General features: G+C 44.3%; 1 protein-coding gene across 2 annotated transcripts; it reads left to right on the top strand.

The window, feature by feature from the left end:
- The first annotated feature begins 543 nt into the window (after window positions 1–543).
- On the top strand, window positions 544–15,905 carry LOC117977067 (pregnancy-specific beta-1-glycoprotein 1). 2 transcript variants are annotated; one of them, XM_034946155.3, is made up of 5 exons: window positions 544–1,332; window positions 2,554–2,919; window positions 8,784–9,062; window positions 11,794–12,072; window positions 12,471–15,905. In XM_034946155.3, exons 1-5 carry the CDS (start codon window positions 1,269–1,271, stop codon window positions 12,761–12,763), a joined length of 1,281 nt encoding a protein of 426 aa, XP_034802046.2. In that variant the 5' UTR covers window positions 544–1,268; the 3' UTR covers window positions 12,764–15,905. The 2 variants fall into 2 exon arrangements, with proteins under 2 accessions (XP_034802046.2, XP_063456410.1); XM_063600340.1 differs by lacking the exon at window positions 8,784–9,062 and having other exon boundaries at window positions 12,471–12,725; window positions 13,676–14,364.
- Window positions 15,906–24,704: the final 8,799 nt, after the last annotated feature.

The raw sequence follows: 24,704 nt of genomic DNA, 5'->3' as shown, positions 1-24,704 counted from the left end.
ATTGCTCTCTGATCTCAGAACACAACTCACCCCCACCCGCCCGCTCAGGTGAGAGCAACGTCCCTCCAGACAGGCTCTCTGGCCACTGCCTCTTCCTCCTCTACACACAGCAGCTTGGCCAGGTCAAAACCCTGAGGACAGACCCCTGGGCATGTCAGCACATGGATGGCTGAGCCCATCACGGCCACGGAGTAAGTCGGGATGAATCTCTCCAGCTCTGAACCCCTGCTCTGTCCCAGGCTCCCCCTCCCGCATCTCAACAAGCCATGTCCCGCGGGGTTCCTGGGTAACTCCCCACTTCCTCCTGCACCACCACGGGGAAGGTGTGGTGACCACAGGACAATAAGCTGGGCAGAGAAGAGAAGACATCAAAGATGGTCAGGAAGAACATGAGAAACCGTGAGCTCCAGCTCAGCCGCCAGAGCCCAGGGAGCCATAGAGTGACCGAGAACTGTCCCTTTGACTATGGGACTCACAGCCCCCACTGAGCAACCAACACAGGCCTCTCCTCACAAGAGGCATGACAGATTCACCCTGCACACCGCCAGGAAGGACAGTTTCCTCTGGGACACCCAGGTCCTGAATGTCCATCCTTGGAAGCTGCAGCCAAGCTAGACACGATTAGAGAAAGGAAGGGTCCTTCTCACCAGGCAACACACAGCTCACCCACAGCACAATGGGGCATCATTCTGACAGGGACGTGGTGCAGCTCCAGCCTCCTGCACTTAAGGGGAGAGCCAGATGGGGATGAAAGAGGGCAAAGGGCATGAATGTGCACCCCGACCCAGAGCCATGGGGACACCAGGAGGCTGAGGCCCAGGACTGTGCTTGTCCAACCTGCAGGGTATGTGTCTGACTGTATGGGTCTGTGTGTATCTCTTCTGTGTGTGTGTCTGTGTGTGTGTGTGTGTGTGTGTGTGTGTGTGTGTGTCTGTGTGTCTGTGTGTCTGTGTGTCTGCACAAAGTGTGTGTTGAGGTTTGGTGAAAGAATCACTGCTGAAAAAGGCAGAGGCCTCCACAATTCCCAGGGACCTGAAACACAGACAAAAGGAAAAACAGAAGGAGGGACAAGGAGGCAGGACTTAGAGAGGAGGGGACAGAGAGGTGTCCTGGGCCTGACCCTGCCCATGAGCTTGAGAATTGCTCCTGCCCTGGGAAGAGGCTCAGCGCAGAAAGAGGAAGGACAGCACAGCTGACAGCCGTGCTCAGAGAGTTTCTGGATCCTAGGCTTAATCTCCACAGAGGAGAACACACAAGCAGCAGAAACCATGGGGCCCCTCTCAGCCCCTCCCTGCACACAGCGCATCAAATGGAAGGGGCTCCTGCTCACAGGTGAGGAGAGAACTTCCTGGGAGAGGACAGGAGGAGGAAGCAGAGTGACTGGATGGGGTCTCCTGGAGAGGATGGGGTTCTAAAAAATGAAAGAAGCCAGCACTTTGGGAGTCTGAGGCGGGTGGATCATGAGATCAGAAGTTCAAGATCAGTCTGGCCAACACAGTGAAGCCCTGTCTGTACTGAAAATACAAAAATTTAACCAGGTATGGTGGTGTGCTCCTGTAATCCTAGCTACTCGGGAGGCTGAGGCAGGAGAATCACGTGAACCAGGGAGGCAGAAGTTGCAGCTAGCTGAGATAGCACCACTGCACGCCAGCCTGGGCGACAGTACAAGACTCCATCTCAAAAAAAAAAAGAAAAAAAGGAAAGAAAGCTCTGTTGGAGCCTGCATAGGGGAAAATACACCAGAGAGGGACAGGGGTCAAAACAGGAAAGTCATATTGAACCAGAATTGGTAAGAGGTAGGAAAATCTTAAGTGTTCTGTTTTCCTGATTAATCATCAGGGGCCACCACATTTTGAAAAATGATAATAGTAACTATATCAGATGACACTTCAAATAAAAATATAAACAGGGCGTGAAACACTGTCCTCAGCAAGAAACCTCAACAATTGGGGGAAAAAAAACACCCAGGGCATGGAGGGCCCTGAGAACTCTCACATCTACAGGAGTCTGCAGCCTGTTCCAGGCACTGGGGTGCAACCAAGATCACAAAAGTCCCTGTCCTCACGGAGCTCACGCTGTCATGGGGGGGAAGACAGACATGTAAAGAGATCTAGAATGTGAGGTCAGGTGTTGAGAAGAACCCTGGAGGGAGCAGAGCAGGGAAAGGTCAGAAAGGGAAGACCCAAGGTCTCTGAAGGAGGCGTCAGGAAAGAAGTCTAAGGATGCCCTGATGTGAGCAGGACCTGAGGGCAGTGTGGAGGGGGCCATGCGGACCCCTGGGGAAGAGGATTCCAAACAGAAAAATGCCAAGGTCAGAAGTGTTGAAGGAATGGGGGGTCATGCTGCTGACCTTGACCTAGTAGGACAGTAGGACACACACACATACACACAATCACACATGCCGCTTTTGTGTTTGTGTGTGTGTTTGTATGTGTGTGTGTGTCTGTGTCGTCAAGGCTGAGGACTGAAGAGACCTTCTCAGGACCCAGGACCCCACGTTTTCACACCAATACATAGGGCTCAATATTGACTGATGCTCTCTGTACCTCCTAGCATCACTTTTAAACTTCTGGAACCCACCCACCACAGCCCAAGTCACGACTGAAGCTCAGCCACCCAAAGTTTCCAAGGGGAAGGATGTTCTTCTACTTGTCCACAATTTGCCCCAGAATCTTACCGGCTACATCTGGTACAAAGGGCAAATGAGGGACCTCTACCATTACATTACATCATATGTAGTAGACGGTCAAATAATTATATATGGGCCTGCATATAGTGGACGAGAAACAGTATATTCCAATGCATCCCTGCTGATCCAGAATGTCACCTGGGAGGACGCAGGATCCTACACCTTACACATCATAAAGGGAGGTGATGAGACTAGAGGAGTAACTGGACGTTTCACCTTCACCTTATACCGTAAGTGATTCCACATGATCCCTGGGTGTTGGGGGGCAGGGGTCACTTCTACTTCACACACACAGGATTGTCAGGCCTGGACTCTGCCTGTGTCACTCTCTGCGTTATGTCCCATGCTGGGATTTGGGCATTTAGTGCAGGACACACACAGAGGAGACAAATTTCAACAGATCAGAATTCCTTTCCCGCATCCAGACCCTGCAGACACTTGCTGCAGAGGAAGGACAGTCTGATGGGGGGACTCAGCAGGAGGAGATCAGTCTCAGACAAGCACCTCATGCCCTCTTCGTAAATTTGACCCTGAGAAAGACCCTGGAGAACTGAGTAGGGCTTGGCCTGAGGGGCCCCTGAGATACTCTCAGAGAAGCTCAGCCCTAGAAGCCTCAACCCCAGACCCTTGTCCCTAAATCCTTGCTCCAGATAAAGCTGAGGAGCCTGTGCTGGGGCTGCGTTGTGGCTTCTTGGGCAGGGCTTACTGGGACCAAGGATTTACCAGCTGTCAGAGGACTGTGTCTCCTGGAGCTGTTCACCAGCCAGGAATCAGCCCTCAGAGCCTCATCTGGGCAAGGACAGAGCTTTCTTCACCTGACACTCCGAGTGGAGAGGACAGAAAGACAAGCTTTGTAGGCCATCAGACAACTGCCTTAGGAGGCTTAGGATAGTCCATAGAAAGTCTAATGTCCCCAGAAGCGGAAACAGAAGAGAGAAGATGTACCTGGTAGCACCTTGTCCACAGGGATCTGACGTAAAGGTGCTTTCTCATGGAAGCAAATTAATAATCAATGCTGTTTGTGTGAAACCTCCACTGTGCCAAGCATTAGGTCAGGTGACTGTGAATAATTTAACATTTATTCACAGATAGCATGAAAAGGCACTGTCCATTTGCCATTTAGCTTATTTGATTGAGAGAAAACTGAGGCACAGGAAGGCACAGTGACTGAGCAAGAGTCACACAAACACAAAGGGGAGATCAGGGTCACATGAGGTCTGTCTGCAGCCACAGGCCCATCCTCTCCTCCACCAGAAGTGAGGGCTTACTGGGTTCCAAGCACCCTATAGTCATTTGTTGGCTCAAATCCTCTCTTCTTAGGCATCCAAACCTCAGAGGAGTGAGAGCAAATGGTCAGCTGATTAGTCTGTACTCCAGAACTAAATCACCTGCTTCAACCATCAGAGTCAGTGCAAAAAAAATGTCCAGGTCTCCCCCTAAGATCTTAACCTCCATCACTGAATGTGAAATCCTGTGTTTCCCAAAGTGTCCATGTCACTGTCATGAGAGGATCAAGGAGAGGACCTTGTTTTCTTTCCCCACTCACACTCTACACCACCACAGGCCCAGCGAGAGAGACACACACTCAGGAGCTCTCACATAACAAATGAAGGAATGGAATGAAGAAATGAATGATCCAAAACCTCTTTAGAGATTGGATCTTGGATGAAGAATCCTAGCAGGTTCTAGCCACACCTGTCCCTTGTCCTTCAGAGGCTGACACCCATGTTTCATCCCCCCACTACCTCTTGCCCCTAAAGCAACCCCACCTCATGTAACTCTGAAGCTCTTTGGCCACTGGAAGGTTCTCGGGGCTCCTTGGTCCTGGACTGTGGAACTGGGAGCACCTGGGCCCTGGGGTCTCTGAAGTCAGTGTCTCCCTCACTGCTCACTACCATGGTGTCTCTGCCTCTCTCTGCTTCTCTGTGTCCCTCATCTTCCTCCCACTTCATTCTGACTGGCAAGCCCTGTCCTGCACAGCTTCTTCCCCCACCCCTAGGCCTTCCCTGGACACTCCCTCTAAACACTCTGGCTGTTCAGTTCCCTTCCCACTAACACTGTGGCCTGGCCCACCTCCCAGGAAAGAGGAAAGGCACAGAAATCACCTGGAGTTGCCACTCCTGCCAGGCTTCCTCTCTAGCCAATGTCCCCAGGTCACTAAGAGAATGAGCTTCCACTGTATTCCCATCCAGGGCTCTTTCCCTTTGTGAGGCTGACCTGTGGACAAGACCATGGGACAGGGATAGGCAGTTCCTCCATCCACTCTCATAATTGCCAGACAAGTTTCTCTGGCCTCCTGCACAAAAAAATAAAAATAAAAAATAAATAAAATAAATAATTGAAATGGCAGTTTGTAGTAAAGAAAGATTTTAATGACTCCAAGTCTGCCAAACAGGAGGACGGAGGTTTATTATTACTCAAATCAGCCTCCCCAGTGGATCAGGGGTTAGAGATTTTCAAGGATAGTTTCAGGGGCACAGGATTAAAAAATGAGTACTGCTGATTGTTTGGTGATGGAATCATGTGGGCAGGGGGAAATGATCTGTTTGTGCTTGAATCTGCCTCAAGTTAGGGACCACATGACTGGCTGAGCCATTAGTCATAGGTATGGATGAGGTCAGCCGGTAGCCAGAATGCAAAAGAATGAGAAACTTCTCAAAAGACCAATCTCACGTTCTACAATAGTGATGTTATCTATAGGAGCAATTAGTTACAAATTTTGTAAACCCTGTCCCAATGACACTGGAGCAGTCAGGGATTATAGAAACTGTGCCTACATTTTAGCAAAATTCAGTTCCCTCCTATAATCTTAATCTCATGGTCTTTCACTAATTTTACAAAGGCAGTCCCTGGACAAAGTAAGGGTGTTAGTTTTATGGAGGAACTATTATCATTCTTGCTTCAAATTTAAATCATAAACTAAATTCCTCCCAAGGTTAGCCTGGCCTATGCCCAGGAATGAGTGAGGACAGCCAGCCTGAGACTAGATGCCAGATGCAGTCAGCCATGCTAGTTTGCTGTCACTGTTGTAATCTCTGCACTGACTCACCAGGGTGTCAGAGGCTGGCCAGGCCTGCTGTCCCCAAACCCCATGGGCTCATTTCACCCGTGACTCCAGCCTCAACCTGCTATGGAGCTCACATTCTCCAGTCACTTCCTAGAGACTTCTGGCTTCCTGTCAGGCATATAACAAGCTTGAAATTTGTCACTCGTTTCTAACGCTAAGTAAAAAGCTGAACAAACTCAAAAGTCAACAACTTGTTAAAATCCTTCAGAGATGGCTGGGCACTCCATCTCTGAGTGGACTCTTGATTCCATCCTCACTCATGACTCCATCCTCAACCTGCTATGGAGCTCACATTCTCTGGTCACTTTCTAAAGACTTCTAGCTTCCTGACAGGCATATAACAAGCTTGAAATTTGTCACTCGGTTCTAACGCTAAGTAAAAAGCTGAACAAACTCAAAAGTCAACAACTCGTTAAAATCCTTCAGAGATGGCTGGGCACAGTGGCTCACGCCTATAATCCCAGCACTTTGGGAGGCCGAGGCGGGCACAAGGTCAGGAGATAGAGACCATCCTGGCTAACATGGTGAAACCCCGTCTCTACTAAAAATGCAAAAAATTAACCAGGCATGCTGGCGGGCCCCCGTAGTCCCAGCTACTTGGGAGACCAAGGCAGGAGAATGGTGTGAACCCAGGAGGCAGAGCTTGCAGTGAGCTGAGATCATGCCACTGCACTCCAGCTGGGGTGACAGAGCGAGACTCTGTCTCAGAAAAAAAAAAATGCTGTTAGAGAATGAAGAATGCTTTTGATGCTTACTGGTAGACTGCACACAGCTGTGGAAAGAATACCTACCTTGAGGATGTGTCAACAGAAACTTCCAAAACTGAAACAGGAAACTTCAAAAAGAGTGGGGAAAAAAAGTGGAACAACTTATTCAACTTCATATTTAATATTTTGTTTTGACAATAGCAATTTTTAAATTTTGTAGTTGTGGGACAACTACAAAGACTGTAATGTACACGTAATGGGAATACCGGTGGTTTTGGAGACCAGTTGGAGTTGACCAGGTTGGTGTTATCTGATGGTTTTACTGCCTGTGCCACCTATAACTGTTTCCTCATGATGATGCCATTTTCATAAGTTGGAGATCTTCGTGTGGGGAGACACAAGAGCCATTGGCATCTCACTTAGACTCTTCCTAATTCACACAAACTTAAACTTTAGTGGTGTTTCCTGAGCTTAAGAGAAAATGAAGAAAGCATTTCACATACCTGTTTATGGGTCCGCCCCATTTTTCCTAACTCTGCACAGAATTTAGAAGCAGGGAGTTCTTTCTATATTTACTAACATAACACACATCACTTCTTTTAATTTGGCATCCTTTCTCCCTTTATGTAATTGATGCACTGACCAGTTCTGTCCTTTTAATGGGACTCTCTCTACTTAAGGAGCTGCTAATTTCAAATCACCTTTGGCATCTTTCTTTGAGCCTAATGTGACCCTGCTGGAATTCACGGCACACCTAAACCTTATTTTGGTCTCAAGAGAAATACGACTACCAGCAATTCATCTTAGATATTTGGACCATCAGTAAAAATTTCCACTTATGAAAACATTTTAATGTTTCCTCCAAATTTTTTTTGTTACTAGAGTCAGAATATAACGCGAGGTCTAAACTCCTGACAACATTTTACAGGAAAATTACAGTGTTACAAATTGAGCATCCCAAATCCAGAAATCCACAGTCTGAAATGCTCAAAACTCTACACTTCTGACCACTGATGTGATGCTAAAAAGAAGTGCTCACTGGCGCATTGTGGATTTTAAATTTTTCAGATTTGGGATGCTAAACCAGTACATGTACTGCAAATATTCCAAAATTTAAAAAATTAGAAATCCAAAACACTTTGTTTTCAGCTTTCTGCATAAGGAGCACTTTATCTGTATGAACTATGGGCATGAGGCTGTACAGGAGATCTCTAGAACCTCCTTATCCTGCATAACTGAAACCGCACACCCACGGAACAACACCCAATTCCCCTGATCCCAGCTCCTGCAAACTACTATTCTACTCTCTGATTCCCTCTGGAATCCACTGATATCAGGTACATAGAGTAGTCAAACTCAGAATCAGAGAGTAGAATGTCTAATGAGAGAAAGTATCTGCAAGACTTCTTCCCAAATATTGGTCTAATATCCACCAAACACATATGGTCCATGAGGGCCAGACTTCCGTCATCAGTTCATGATCGCCCTTTCCACCAGTCAGTTCTGCATTTGCAAACATCCACATGTATTTCTAGAAAGATCCACATGGTCCTCAACTGCCCTCTACAAGGGGAAGGGAGCATCATGGACCCAGAACAGAGAACATGGTCTTGGTCCAAAGCTATTAGCTGTTGCCTATCCCCTTCACTCTTTGTAGGTCATTCCTTGGACTCCGCTCTATCTTTAGAGTCACTAGCTCAACTCAGTCACTATGAGACACCTGGGAAAACTGCGCCACCTTGTGGCTCCACTGCCTGATGACTGAACTGACCTCCAGGCTTGACTCTGGTCTCCCCTGTGTTATTTCTGCTGAAGTACCCAGTCCCAGGCCAGGCTTTCCAGTACCCAAAGGGTTTAAGAACAACGGGAAGTTCCATCATCCATCTCTAGGATGTCCTTGGCAAGGGAAGCTGCAGAGAAAACATACCTCAGGGGGCAAAGTGAGACTGAAACTAAGAAGATTCCAGCACTGCATGCTCCAAGTGAGGACCACAAGTTGGGCCAGGCAGGCAGTTGGAGACGGAGGGACACACAGAGGCACCAGGGGCTGTGACTGCTGGTCCTGTGTCTTTCCATGACCCAATGCTGCTGCTCAATTCACACTTGAGAAAGTCTGTGCTTCTCTTACATGAAGCAGGCAGCCTCACAATCTCTGAGCCCTCAGATTGCCATGCATCTGTCTTGCAACACACACACCTGCCATGGGCTTTTAAGGACTTGGGTGGGCTGAGAGTTGGGAAATGCCAATTCTGATTGAAAAATGCCTTTGGAGGAATCAAAGGCGCCACACACGGCAATCTTCACCCTGTTTTCTGCACAGTGGAGACTCCCAAGCCCTCCATCTCCAGCAGCAACTTAAATCCCAGAGAGACCATGGAGGCTGTGAGCTTAACCTGTGACCCTGAGACTCCAGACGCAAGCTACCTGTGGTGGATGAATGGTCAGAGCCTCCCTATGACTCACAGCTTGAAGCTCTCCGAAACCAACAGGACCCTCTTTCTATTGGGTGTCACAAAGTATACTGCAGGACCCTATGAATGTGAAATACGGAACCCAGTGAGTGCCAGCCGCAGTGACCCAGTCACCCTGAATCTCCTCCGTGAGTATCTTCTGTTCCTCTGTGAGCCAGGCTGCCATCCCAAATACACGTGGCCAGAGGCCAGGCCTCTCTGTCCCTCTCAGGTCCAATACAGAGACCTTTACCCCTGGACATCAAACCTGGCCATGACTTTGTGTCCCAGGCAAACCAGAGTAGGCCTAGGCTTGATCAACAATAGGAGAAAAGAGGCTTCTCCTGTCATAGGAGACTCAGGGTCCACAGCTTGTGATGGGAGAAACAGGTGAATGTCTCAGGCTCCAGATCAGTGAACACAGCGGGGATTTGGCTGGGACTTCAATGTTGCAACTTGGCTCACAGGGTCACTGTGATTGTGGCCCTTCCACAGACCAGGATTTTCCCTTCCCTCTGACAATATTGCCTGTGACATTATTCTCTTTACTCCATATGGCCTGGATGCCCCCACCATTTCTTCCTCATACACCTATTACCATACAGGGGAAGTCCCCAAGCTCTCCTGCCTCACAGACTCCATCCACTGGCAGAGCATTCTTGGCTGATTGATGGGAAGTTCCAGCAATCAGCACAAGTGTTCTTTATCCCCCAAATCACTAAAACATAGAGAGGGGTCTATGTCTGTTTCATCCATAACTCAGCCACTGGTGGAACAAATCTCATAATCAAGAGGATCATAGTCCCTGGTAAGTAGATCCCTGGAGCACTGGTAATATGTTTTCCAGTGAAGTCTATCTAGCTATCAGGGAAGAGCCACCTGCCCTCTGCAAACGGAGAGGGAAAATCAAAAACCCAGGACAGGGAATATGATTCTGCTCCAAAACCACCAGCTTTTGCCTGTCTCCTTCACTCTTTCTAGATCATTCCTTAGACTATACACTAACAATGAACAATCTCAAAGGAAATTAAGGAAATAATTTCAATTCACATTAACATCAAAAGGAATAAAATATTTTGGAGTAAGTTTAACCAAAAAAGTCAAATGATTATACCCTGAAAACTACAAAACATTGCTGAAAGAAATTAAAGACGATATCAATATATGGAAAGACATTTCATTTTCATGGATTGGAAGAATCAATATTGTTAGAAAGACAATATTACCCAAAATGAGTTGCAGATTCAATGCATCCCCTACCAGAATCACAGTAACATTTTTTGCAGAATTAGAAAACTCTGTCCTAAATCTCACCTGACAGGCTCTTATTAATGACTGACACAACACAAACACTGAGAAAAAGAGGTAACCATGAAAAGGTGGAAAGTTCTGATGACATAGAAAATAGCAATCAGCCTTTCTCATATCCCAAGGCCTTCAAAAATATACGAGTGCAGCATGGCCACTGTGGAATTCACCGAAAACTGATCACCAAGCTAGAAATGTGGTGAGAGAAAAAAAAGGGCAAGAATATCTTTGGCTTATCACCTCCCACTTTTGCCTACTAATCTGATGCTGAAAAGAAATGCTCGCGAAGCATTTTCGATTTTGAATCTTTCAGATTTGGGATGCTAAACCAGTAAGTATATGACAAATATTTCAGAATCAAAAAATGTCAGAAATCCAAAACACTTTTTGTCCTAAGTCTTACGCATAAGAAATACTCAATCTGTGTGAACTATAGGCATCAAGCTCTACAGCAGTTCTCTAGAACCTCCCCACCTTGCATAATTGAAACCGCACACCCATGAACAACTTCTGATTCTCCCCACTCCCAGCTCCTGGCAACCAGCAATTTCTTCTCATATTCACTCTGGAATCCACTTACATGAGGTCCCTAGAGTAGTTGAACCCATGGAATCAGAGAGTGGAATGTCCAATGAAAGAAAATATTTGCAAAACTTCTCTCCAAATTTGTCTCATATCCATCAAACACACATGGTTCATGAGGACAAGATTTCCAGCAATTCATTCCCACCCTTTCTACCAGTCAGTTCTGAATTTGCAAATGTCCACATGTATTTCTGGAAAGATCCACATGGTCCTCACCTGCCCTCTGCAGAAGGAGAGGAAACTTAAAGAACCCAAGACAGGGAACATGGTTCTGCTCCAAAGCCACCAGCTCTTGCCTGTCCCCTTCACTCTTTCTAGATCATTCCTTGCACTCTGCTCTATCTTTAGAGGTCACTGGTTCAAGTAAGTTATCATGAAACACCTGCAAAAAACTGCCCCACCTTGAGCCTCCACTGCCTGATGACTGAACTGACCTCCAGGCTTGATTCTGGTCTCCCCTGTGTTATTTCTGCTGAAACATCCAGTCCCAGGCCAGGCTGCTCAGTATCTTCAGGGTTGCAGGACAAAGGGAAGTCCCATTATTACTCATCTCTAGAATGTCCTTGGAAATGGAAGCTGCAGAGAAATCACATCTAGGGGGACAAAGTAGGATGGAATTTGGAAGGGGCCCAGCAGTTGCACATTCCAGGTAAGGAACCCAAGGTGAGCCAGCCAGTAAACTGATTAGGGAGGGCCTGGGAAGGGTACCAGGGGCTGTGACTCCCACTGACGTGTCTGTCCATGACCCAACACTGCTGCTCAATTGACACTTGAGAAAGTCTGTGCTTCCCTAAGACAGAGAAGGCGGCCTCACAGTCTTTGAGCCCTTAGATCATCATGCATCTATCTTGTGACAAAAGCACCAGCTATTGGCTTTCAAGGACTCAGGTGGACTGAGAGGTGGGAGATGCCAACTCTGATTGAAGGATACCTGTGGAGGAATCAAAGGTGCCACACAGGACAATCTTCTCTCTGTTATCCACACAGCGAAGCTGCCCAAGCCCTACATCACCATCAACAACTTAAACCCCAGGGAGAATAAGGATGTCTTAAACTTCACCTGTGAACCTAAGAGTGAGAACTACACCTACATTTGGTGGCTAAATGGTCAGAGCCTCCCGGTCAGTCCCAGGGTAAAGCGACCCATTGAAAACAGGATCCTCATTCTACCCAGTATCACGAGAAATGAAACAGGACCCTATCAATGTGAAATACGGAACCAATATGGTGGCATCCGCAGTGACCCAGTCACCCTGAATGTCCTCTGTGAGTATCTTTTGCTCCTCTGTGGGCCAGGACACCAGCTTAAATCCAAACGACCAGAGGCCAGGCCTCTCAGTCTCTCCGGTCCAAGTATAGACACCTTTACTTCTGGACATCCAAGCTGGCCATGACTCCCTGCCCTGGGAAATCCTGGGTAGGCACAGCCTTAACCAAGAATATAAGGGGAGGGGATGCTCTTGTCATGGGAGACTTGGGGCCCACAGCTTGTGATGGGAGAAAGAGATGAATAGCTTACGATTCAGCTCAGTGAACATAGAGGGGGTTTGGCTGGGACTTGAGGATGTGTCTTGGCTCAGAGGGCCACTGTGTCACTTTAAGAGACCAGGAGCATCCCCTTCCCTCAGATGACATCACCTGTGGCTTTATTCTCTTTCCTCCAGATGGTCCAGACCTCCCCAGAATTTACCCTTCATTCACCTATTACCGTTCAGGAGAAATCCTCTACTTGTCCTGTTCTGCAGACTCTAACCCACCGGCACAGTATTCTTGGACAATTAATGAGAAGTTTCAGCTACCAGGACAAAAGCTCTTTATCCGCCATATTACTACAAAGCATAGCGGGCTCTATGTTTGCTCTGTTCATAACTCAGCCACTGGCAAGGAAAGCTCCAAATCCATGACAGTCGAAGTCTCTGGTAAGTGGATCCCAGCATCCTTGGCAATAGGGTTTTAGGTGGAGTCTATCTGGCATTCAGAGAAGAGTCAGGAAAACATTTGTATTCCCAGCCTGTGTCCCATGGGCACAAGCAAATCCCAAATTCTCCTCCTGAACCCTCCAAATTTTTCTAAGAACTTCGAAAACTTTAACAAACAGGCTGATATCTTCATAATATGCCCAGCCTAGATCAAGCAGGAAGAACACTGATTTCATTGAAATAATTGATAATAATGAAGATAATGTTTTTATTATTTTTATTTGAAAATTTGCTGATTCTTTAAATGGTTTGTTTTCTACATTGATGGCATTTTTCTCTTTTAATCTATCTATAGCTTATAGCAGTTCAATAAACTATACTTCTGGGAACCGTAATTGAAACATTTACTTTTGCTTTCTACCTAACTGCCCCAGAATTGGGCAACTATTCATGAGAATTGATATGTTTATGGTAATACACATATTTGCACAAGTACAGTAACAATCTGCTTTCTTTGTTATATGACACATTTGAAATCATTGGTTATATTACCAACGCTTTGATTGGGATGTTATATTAAAAACATAGATAGAATGAACCAATATGAACTGCAGGCAAAGTCTGAAGTCAGCCTTGGTTTGGCTTCCTATTCTCAAGAGGTTTGCGAAGGTTTAATTTCAGATTCCTTATAAAAACTTAGAGAAAAGAAAATTTTAAAAGACAGCCTACATGGTCCATTGCTACTCTTGCTGCACTTATGTAAACAATCAGACCACATTTGAAGAAACTCAACCTATTTTGCAAACAAACTTATTCTACTGAAATTATCATTGGTAAAACTAGAGATGCCCATAGAGAGAAAAATTATGTGGAAAATAAAAACTGTAGTACACCTGTTATGAGATTGCAGCTCTGTTCATTGTTTCTGTGTTTTTATTATCCACGTGTAGATTGGACATTACCCTGAATTCTACTAGTACCTCCAATTCCATTTTCTCCCATGGAATCACTACGAGCAAGACCCACTCTGTTCCAGAAGCCCTATAAGCTGGAGGTGGACAACTCAATGTAAATTTCATGGGAAAACCCTTGTACCTGAAGCGTGAGCCACTCAGAACTCACCAAAATATTCGACACCATAACAACAGATGCTCAAACTGTAAACCAGGACAACAAGTTGATGACTTCACACTGTGGACAGTTTTTCCAAAGATGTCAGAACAAGACTCCACATCATGATGAGGCTCTCACCCCTCTTAACTGTCCTTGCTCATGCCTGCCTCTTTCACTTGACAGGATAATGCAGTCATTAGAATTTCACATGTAGTAGCTTCTGAGGGTAACAACAGAGTGTCAGATATGTCATCTCAACCTCAAACTTTTACATAACATCTCAGGGGGAAATGTGGCTCTCTCCATCTTGCATACAGGGCTCCCAATAGAAATGAACACAGAGATATTGCCTGTGTGTTTGCAGAGAAGATGGTTTCTATGAAGAGGTAGGAAAGCTGAAATTATAATAGAGTCCCCTTTAAATCCACATTATGTGGATGGCTCTCGCCATTTCCTAAGAGATACATTGTAAAACGTGACAGTAATACTGATTCTAGCAGAATAAAACATGTACCACCTTTGCTAATACTGTTCTCTTAAAATAATTTTAAAAGAATGGGGTGGGCCCTCCCATGTGTCCAGGCCAGTCTCTGAACAGAATCCTCCATCTGCAGTAACAATGCCTAAGAAGATGACATGGACTTGGTCCTGATATGCAGCCATTCCTGTATACCCTTCCCCTGCTGCAGGGCCGTACAAGCCCAGGGCCCAAATCTTCAGCTGCAGAGCTGAGACAGAACATGGGATACCTGGCATCCCTTACCTTCTTCCAGTCCACTGCAGTGTCTACTGGCATGGCCCATGTACCCCTGAGGACACACATCTGCTGACCCATGGTTTCTAAGAGTCAGACTTTCCTGGTTTCTCTGTGCCCCAGCTACTTTCACTCTGCTGAACCCTTCTTCTCACCACAGGTGGCAATGCCTTAGCAGACACCTCTTTCAGCTGCAGCTAACAGGTAAGCCAAGACCCAGACCCCAGAGGATAAACAAGGATTTCAAAACCTACTGTGTCCAATGGAGATGCCCACTTGTGGGCGGCAAGCCACCCAGGTGCCAAGGCAAGAGACTGAGGGCACGAGCTGTTCCAGTATAATAAAATATAAAAGAAGAATAGTTATACCAGATATAGATCTTAGATATGATTATATATGAATATCATTAATCATTACTTGGTAGCAATTACTCTTTATTCCAATATTATAATAATCCTCATTTCTATAATCATAACCTAGGAAAAGCCAGGCCATACAGAGACATGAGCTCAGGAGACATAGTGAGAAGTGACCAGAAGACAAGAGTGCGAGCCTTCTGTTATGCCCAGACAGGGCCACTAGAGGGCTCCTTGGTCTAGCGGTAATGACAGCGTCTGGGAAGACGCCCATTGCCAAGCGGACCCTGGTCTAGCGGTAGCCTCAGTGTCAAGGAAAAACACCTGCTACTTAGCAGACCAGGGAAGCTACTTAGAGTCTCCCTTTCCCTGGGGAAATTTAGAGAAGACCCTACTCCACCTCTTGTAGAGGGCCTGACATTAGTCAGGTCCACCTGCAGTTATTTGGAGGCCTGACTGTCTCCCTATGATGCTGTGCTTCAGTGGTCACACTCCTAGTCTGCCTTCATGTTCCAACCTGTTCACCTGGCTCTGCCGTTTAGTTAGCAGTAGCAAATTAGTGAAAGTACTAAAAGTCTCTAATAAGCAGAAATAATGCTGTAAGCTCTCTCTCTCTTTCTCTTCTCTCACTCTGCGTTGGTTGCCAGGCAGGGAAGGGCCCCCTGTCCAGTGGACATGTGACCCCTGTGGCCTTACCTATCATTGGAGATGGCTCACACTCCTTATCCTGCCCCTTTGTCTTGTATACAATAAATATCAGTGCAGCCGGTCATTCGGTGCCACTACCAGTCTCTGTGTCTTGGTGGTAGTGGTCCCACAGGCCCAGCTGTCTTTTCTTTTATCTCTGTCTTCTGTCTTTATTTCTACAATCTCTCATCTCCACACACAGGGAGAAAAACCCACCGACCCTGTGTGGCTGGCCCCTACACCAACTATACAGAGACATAAAGAAGTAGAGATGTATACAACTCCCCCAACAACATTGTATCCCAAAACAACATCCTCTCTGCCCCTCATCGTGGAATTCACTGTCTCTTACCATGTGGGCTAGTGCTTCCAGGGTCTCACAATTCTTCCACAAGAGGCAATGCACACTTTAACATAGCACTTCAGCAAATAAAGTGGTAACAGTTTACCTACTTAGATAAAGTTTCTTAAAATGTTCTCCCAAATTTCCCCCTGAAGAAGACAGAAACGGCTTTCCCAATTGTGAAATACTGGCCTCCCCACCTTTCAAAAAAGGACCCCTGAATAGCCAAAACAATCTTGCCAAAATAAATTGTAGGACTTCAACTTTCTTATTTGAAATCTCACAAAGGATTACAATTATTAAAACAGAAGCTACTGGCAAAGAATAGACATAAGCTGCTGGCAAAAGAATGGACATAAAGATAAATGGGATAGAATTGAGAGCCTAGAAATAAACCCTCACACTTATGGTCAATTACTCTTTGAAGAGTGTGTCAAGACAATTTAATGGAGGAACAATTCTCCTTTCTAATGATAGTGCAGAAACAACTAGATAACCACATGCAAAACAGTGAATTTAGATAACTCTACCTCCCACCATATCAAACAATTCTCTAAAAAATTGATCAGTGAGTTAAATATAAGACCTATAACCATAAAAACATCTTAAAATAGACCTAGAGGTAAATATTGATGACCTCAAATGTGCAATGGATTCTTAGCTATGATAGAAAAGCATGAGAAAAAAAGATAAATTGGGCTTTATCAAGATGTGAGCCTTCTGTGCATCAAATGAAATCATCAAGAAAATAATTAATAGACACAGAATGAGAGAAAATATTTGCAAACCACATATAGGCAGTTTTCATGTCCACATAATATAAAGAACTAGCTACAACTCAATAACAAAGGGAGAAACCATCCAATTTATAAATGGACAAAAGACTCAAATAGATATTTCTTCAAAGAAGATATACAAATAGTCAAGAAGGACATGAAAAGATACTCAACATCATTAGTCATTAGGAAAATACAAAGTCAAAGCTGCAATGAGACACCACATCACACCTACAAAACTGGCTACCATTCTTTTAAAATGTTAAATAACAAGTGGCAGCATTATGTAGAATTTGGAATCCTCATACATTGCTGGTGAGAATATAAAAAGGTACAGCCACTAGGAGAAACAGTTTTGCTCTTCCTCAAAAAGCTAATCATAGGGTCCTGGAGCCAAGATGGCCAAATAGGAACAGCTCTGGTCTACAGCTCCCAGCGTGAGCGACGCAGAAGATGGGTGATTTCTGCATTTCCATCTGAGGCACTGGGTCCATCTCACTAGCAACTGCCAGACAGTGGGTGCAGGACAGTGGGTGCAGCCCACTGTGCATGAGCCAAAGCAGGGCAAGGCATTGCCTCACTCGGGAAGCACAAGAGGTCAGGGAGTTCCCTTTTCTAGTCAAAGAAAGGGGTGACAGATGGCACCTGGAAAATTGGGTCACTCCCACCCTAATACTGTGCTTTTGCAATGGGCTTAAAAAACGGCGCACCAGGAGATTATATCCCGAACATGGCTCAGAGGGTCCTATGCCCACAGAGTCTCACTGATTGCTAGCACAGCACTCTGAGATCAAACTGCAAGGTGGTAGTGAGGCTCGGGGAGGGGCGCCCGCCATTGCCAAGGTTTGCTTAGGTAAACAAAGCAGCCGGGAAGCTCAAACTGGGTGGAGCCCACCACAGCTCAAGGAGGCCTGCCTGCCTCTGTAGGCTCCACCTCTGGGGGCCAGGCACAGACAAACAAAAAGACAGCAGTAACCTCTGCAGACTTAAATGTCCCTGTCTGACAGCTTTGAACAGAGCAGTGGTTCTGCCAGCATGCAGCTGGAGATCTGAAAATGGGCAGACTGCCTCCTCAAGTGGGTTCATGATGCCTGACCCCCTAGCAGCCTAACTGGGAGGCACCCCCCACTAGGGGAAGACTGACACCTCACATGGCCGGGTACTCCTCTGAGACAAAACTTCCGGAGGAACGATCAGACGGCAGCATTCGCGGTTCACAAAAATCCACTGTTCTGCAGCCACCGCTGCTGGTACCCACACAAACAGGGTCTGGAGTGGACCTCTAGTAAATTCCAACAGACCTTCAGCTGAAGGTCCTGTCTCTTAGAAGGAAAACTAACAAACAGAGAGGACATCCACACCAAAAACCCATCTGTACATCACCATCACCAATTACCAAAAGTAGATAAAACCACAAAGATAGGGAAAAAACAGAGCAGAAAAACGAAACTATAAAAAGCAGAGTGCCTCTCCTCCTCCAAAGGAACGCAGTTCCTCACCAGTAATGGAACAAAGCTGGATGGAGAATGACTTTGATGAGTTGAGAGAAGAAGGCTTCAGACGTTCAAACTACTCTGAGCTACAGGAGGAAATTCAAACCAAAGGCAAAGAAGTTAAAAACTTTGAAAAAATTTTAGAAGAATGTATAACTAGAATAACCAATACAGAGAAGTGCTTGAAGGAGCTGATGGAGCAGAAAGCCAAGGCTCGAGAACTACGTGAAGAATGCAGAAGCCTCAGGAGCTGATGCGATCAACTTGAAGAAAGGGTATCAGTGATGAAAGATGAAATGAATGAAATTAAGTGAGAAGGGAAGTTTAGAGAAAAAAGAATAAAAAGAAATGAACAAAGCCTCCAAGAAATATGGGACTATCTGAAAAGACCAAATCTACGTCTGATTGGTGTACCTGAAAGTGACGGGGAGAATGGAACCAAGTTGGAAAACACTCTGCAGGATATTATCCAGGACAACTTCCCCAATCTAGCAAGGCAGGCCAACATTCAGATTCAGGAAATACAGACAACACCACAAAGATACTCCTCAAGAAGAGCAACTCCAAGACACATAATTGTCAGATTCACCAAAGTTGAAATGAAGGAAAAAATGTTAAGGGAAGCAGAGAGAAAGGTCAGCTTACCCAAAAAGGGAATCCCATCAGACTAACAGCAGATCTCTCAGCAGAAACCCTACAAGCCAGAAGAGAGTGGGGGTCAATATTCAACATTCTTAAAGAAAAGAATTTTCAACCCAGAATTTCATATCCAGCGAAATTAAGCTTCATAAGTGAAGGAGAAATAAAATACTTTACAGACAAGCAAATGCTGAGAGATTTTGTCACCACCAGGCCTGCCCAAAAAGAGCTCCTGAAGGAAGCACTAAACATGGAAAGGAACAATTGGTACCAGCCACTGCAAAATCATGCCAAATTGTAAAGACCATCAAGGCTAGGAAGAAACTGCATCAACTACTGAGAAAAATAACCAGCTAACATCATAATGACAGGATCAAATTCACACATAACAATATTAACTTTAAATGTAAATGGACTAAATGCTCCAATTAAAAGACACAGACTGGCAAATTGGATAAAGAGTCAAGAACCATCAGTGTGCTGTATTCAGGAAACCCATCCCATGTGCAGAGACACACATAGGCTCAAAATAAAAGGATGGAGGAAGATCTACCAAGCAAATGGAAAAAAAAGGCAGGGGTTGCAATCCTAGTCTCTGATAAAACAGATTTTAAACCAACAAAGATCAAAAGAGACAAAGAAGGCCATTACATAATGGTAAAGGGATCAATTCAACAAGAAGAGCTAACTATCCTAAACATATATGCACCAAATACAGGAGCACCCAGATTCATAAAGCAAGTCCTGAGTGACCTACAAAGAGACTTAGACTCCTACACAATAATAATGGGAGACTTTAACACCCCACTGTCAACATTAGACACATCAACGAGACAGAAAGTTAACAAGGATACCCAGGAATTGAACTCAGCTCTGCACCAAGCAGACCTAATAGACATCTACAGAACTCTCCACCCAAAATCAACAGAATATACATTTTTTTCAGCACCACACCACACCTATTCCAAAATTGACCACATACTTGGAAGTAAAGCTCTCCTCAGCAAATGTAAAAGAACAGAAATGATAACAAACTGTCTCTCAGACCACAGTGCAATCAAACTAGAACTCAGGTTTCAGAAACTCACTCAAAACTACTCAACTACATGGAAACTGAACAACCTGCTCCTGAATGACTACTGGGTACACAACAAAATGAAGGCAGAAATAAAGATGTTCCTTGAAACCAATGAGAACAAAGACACAACATACCAGAATCTCTGGGGTGCATTCAAAGCAGTGTGCAGAGGGAAATTTATAGCACGAAATGCCCACAAGAGAAAGCAGGAAAGATCCAAAATTGACACCCTAACATCACAATTAAAAGAACTAGAAAAGCAAGAGCAAACACATTCCAAAGCTAGCAGAAGGCAAGAAATAACTAAAATCAGAGCAGAACTGAAGGAAATAGAGACACAAAAAACCCTTCAAAAACTTAATGAATCCAGGAGCTGGTTTTTTGAAAGGATCAACAAAATTGATAGACCACTAGCAAGACTAATAAAGAAGAAAAGAAAGAAGAATCAAATAGATGCAATAAAAAATGATAAAGGGGATATCACCACAAATCCCACAGAAATACAAACTGCCATCAGAGAATAATAAAAGCACCTCTACACAAATAAACTAGAAAATCTAGAAGAATGGATAAATTCCTCGACACATACACCCTCCCAAGACTAAACCAGGAAGAAGTTGAATCTCTGAATAGACCAATAACAGCATCTGAAATTGTGGCAATAATCAATAGCTTACCAACCAAAAAGAGTCCAGGACCAGATGGCTTCACAGCCGAATTCTACCAGAGGTACAAGGAGGAACTGGTACCATTCTTTCTGAAACTATTCCACTCAATAGAAAAAGAGGGAATCCTCCCTAACTCATTTTATGAGGCCAGCATCATCCTAATACCAAAACCGGGTAGAGACACAACCAAAAAAGAGAATTTTAGACCAATATCCTTGATCAACATTGATGCAAAAATCCTCAATAAAATACTGGCAAACAGAATCCAGCAGCACATCAAAAAGCTTATCCACCATGATCAAGTGGGCTTCAACCCTGGGATGCAAGGCTGGTTCAATATATGCAAATCAATAAATGTAATACAGCATAAGAACCAAAGACAAAAACCACATGATTATCTCAATAGATGAAGAAAAAGCCTTTGACAAAATTCAACAATTCTTCATGCTAAAAACTCTCAATAAATTAGGTATGGATGGGACATATGTCAAAATAATAAGAGCTATCTATGACAAACCCACAGCCAATATCATACTGAATGGGCAAAAACTGGAAGCATTCCCTTTGAAAACGGGCACAAGACAGGGATGCCCTCTCTCACTACTCCTATTCAACATAGTGTTGGAAGTTCTGGCCACAGCAATTAGACAGGAGAAGAAAATGAAGGGTGTTCAATTAGGAAAAGAGGAAGTCAAATTGTCCCTCTTTGGAGATGACATGATTGTATATATAGAAAACCCCATTGTCACAACCCAAAATCTCCTTAAGCTGATAAGCAACTTCAGCAAAGTCTCAGGATACAAAATCAATCTACAAAAACCACAAGCATTCTTATAAGCCAATAACAGACAAACAGAGAACCAAATCATGAGTGAACTCCCATTCACAATTGCTTCAAAGAGAATAAAATACCTAGGAATCCAACTTAAAAGGGACGTGAAGGACCTCTTCAAGGAGAACTACAAACCACTGCTCAATGAAATAAAAGAGGATACAAACAAATGGAAGAACATTCCATGCTCATGGGTAGGAAGAATCAATATTGTGAAAATGGCCATACTGCCCAAGGTAATTTATAGATTCAATGCCATCCCCATCAAGCTACCAATGACTTTCTTCACAGAATTGGAAAAAACTACTTTAAAGTTCATATGGAACCAAAAAAGAGCCCACATCGCCAAGTCAATCCTAAGCCAAAAAAACAAAGCTGGAGGCATCATGCTACCTGACTTCAAACTATACTACAAGGCTACAGTAACCAAAACAGCATGGTACAGGTACCAAAACACAGATATAGATCAATGGAAAAGAACAGAATCCTCAGAAATAATGCCACATATCTACAACTATCTGATCTTTGACAAACCTGAGAAAACAAGCAATAGGGAAAGGACTCCCTATTTAATAAATGGTGCTGGGAAAACTGGCTAGCCATATGTGGAAAGCTGAAACTGGGTCCCTTCCTTACACCTTATAAAAAATTAATTCAAGATGGATAAAAGACTTAAACGTTAGACCTAAAACCATAAAAACCCTAGAAGAAAACCTAGGCATTACCATTCAGGACACAGGCATGCATAAGGACTTCATGTCTAAAACATCAAAAGCAATGGCAACAAAAGCCAAAATTGACAAATGGGATCTAACTAAACTAAAGAGCTTCTGCATAGCAAAAGAAACTACCATCGGAGTGAACAGGCAACCTACAAAATGGGAGAAAATCATTGCAATGTACTCATCTGACAAAGGGCTAATATTCAGAATCTACAATGAACTCAAACAAATTTAAAAGAAAAAAGCAACCCCATCAAAAAGTGGGCAAAGGACGTGAACAGACACTACTCAACAGAAGAGATTTATGCAGCCAAAAAACACATGAAAAAATGCTCACCACAACTGGCCATCAGAGAAATGCAAATCAAAACCACAATGAGATACCATCTCAAACCAGTTAGAATGGCAATCATTAAAAAGGCAGGAAACAACAGGTGCTGGAGAGGATGTAGAGAAATAGGAAGACTTTTACACTGTTGGTGGGACTGTAAACTAGTTCAACCATTGTGGAAGTCAGTGTGGTGATTCCTCAAGGATCTAGAACAAGAAATACCATTTGACCCAGCCATCCCATTACTGGGTATATACTCAAAGGACTATAAATCATGCTGCCATAAAGACACATACACACGTATGTATATTGCAGCACTATTCACAATAGCAAAGACTTGGAACCAACCAAAATGTCCAACAATGATAGACTGGATTAAGAAAATGTGGCACATATACACCATGGAATACTATGCAGCCATAAAAAATGATGAGTTCATGTCCTTTGTAGGGACATGGATGAAATTGGAAATCATCATTCTCAGTAAACTATTGCAAGAACAAAAAAACCAAACACCACATATTCTCACTCACAGGTGGGAACTGAACAATGAGAACACATGAACACAGGAAGGGGAACATCACAGTCTGGGGACTGTTGTGGGGTGAGGGGAGGGGGGAGGGATAGCTTTAGGAGATATACCTAATGCTAAATGACGAGTTAGTGGGCGCAGCACACCAGCATGGAACATGTATACATATATATCAAACCTGCACATTGTGCACATGTACCCTAAAACTTAAAGTATAATAATAACAAAAACAAAAGCTAATCATAGTATTCTCATTTGAAACAACATCCATTCCTTGGTATATACCCAAAGAATTAAATCCAGGAACTCAAACAGGTACTTGCATGGGAAGGTTGATTGCAGCATTATTCACAAAAGATAAAATATGAAAACAATCCAAGTGTTCATCAACACATGAATAAACAAATATGGTGACACATACAACAGAATGATAACCTGCCATAAAGAGGAATGAAGCTCTGACACCCGCTGGAACATGCATGGACTATGGAAACATTATACTAAGTGAAATATGTCAGAAACGAAATAACATAATTGTATAATTCCATTTATATGAAACATCAAGAATAGGCAAATTCATAGAGACAGATGATCAAGGTCTAGGGTGGAACATACAGGGAGTTATTGTTTAAAAGATACAAACTTTCAGTTTAAAATGATAAAAATTTTCTAGGGAAAATACTGGTGACGGTAATTTAACACTGTGTGTGTGGTTAATTTCACTTGATTGTGGATTTTAAAGTGGTTAAAACAGCACATTATTCACAGAACTGTGAAAAAACAGATTTCTATTATTCAATTCACCCAGGCTAAGGTGTTTGTTATGGCAGCTGAAGCCCATGAATACATCATCTGACCCAGTGTTTTCAATGAAATGCATCAGTTTTTCAATTAAGTTAGCTGGAAGCTCCTGTATCCAGGAGAACCAGAGGCCATAAAACAAGAGCTCCAGCAGGGGCTCAGCCAGCACAGGTCCCATAAGGCAGCCTCAATGTCAGGCCCTGGATGGCATGTGAGGCCACAGCAATACAACCACAACGTGAAAGTGTAAGTATTTTTACTACTTACAGACACTGGGGAGCACTTGGCACACCTGGAGACCACAGAAACAGAGGTCAGTGAGCCCAGGGAGGGAGGAGAGAAAAGACCGGTAAGCCAATGGCTTTATTAAGTCCAGGGTGTTATCTGACAGGTTTCCAGCAGGGAGCTTTAATGGATGTGTTCAAAGCAAGCAGCAAACACTGGGACCAGGAGCTCATGCTGTGACTAAGAGGTGGTCACTTTAAATGTGAGGGTGAATGTCAGAATTATCAGGTTAAAGAAAGCAGCTGGAGAGAGGGGAGCCCAGCACACCAAGCAGGAGAGATGCCTCTAAGATTTTACCTCTGGACACCAACTGGAGCCACTTGAACCAGATACAGTATTGAAAACTGCCATGGTGACCAAGCCCTGCCTCTGATTTGAGGCAAATAAACTTACACCTTAAAAAATGAATACCAAGGCAACATGACACTATGAGCATCATGCTATCCAGGGACACCAGCAAGGTGGGGTACTGTGCCCTGGAGTCAGAATCCTGGGTTCTGGTCCCTGGGAGTGAGAAAATGAAAATGACTTGTCCCTGCCCCCCTGACATTGATCTTCCCACCCTGCTG

This window comes from Pan paniscus, chromosome 20 (assembly GCF_029289425.2).
Source record: "Pan paniscus chromosome 20, NHGRI_mPanPan1-v2.0_pri, whole genome shotgun sequence".
NCBI lineage: Eukaryota > Metazoa > Chordata > Mammalia > Primates > Hominidae > Pan > Pan paniscus.
This window is presented reverse-complemented; position numbering and strand designations above follow the sequence as displayed.

What these genes read in the sequence shown, in the direction of transcription:
- LOC117977067 (XM_034946155.3), top strand. Translation starts at nt 1,269, where the DNA reads ATGGGGCCCCTCTCAGCCCCTCCCTGCACACAGCGCATCAAATGGAAG. An exon ending in GAAGGGGCTCCTGCTCACAG is followed by an intron (nt 1,333 to 2,553) that starts GTGAGGAGAGAA and finishes TGTACCTCCTAG; the next exon opens with CATCACTTTTAAACTTCTGG. An exon ending in AGTCACCCTGAATGTCCTCT is followed by an intron (nt 12,073 to 12,470) that starts GTGAGTATCTTT and finishes TCTTTCCTCCAG; the next exon opens with ATGGTCCAGACCTCCCCAGA.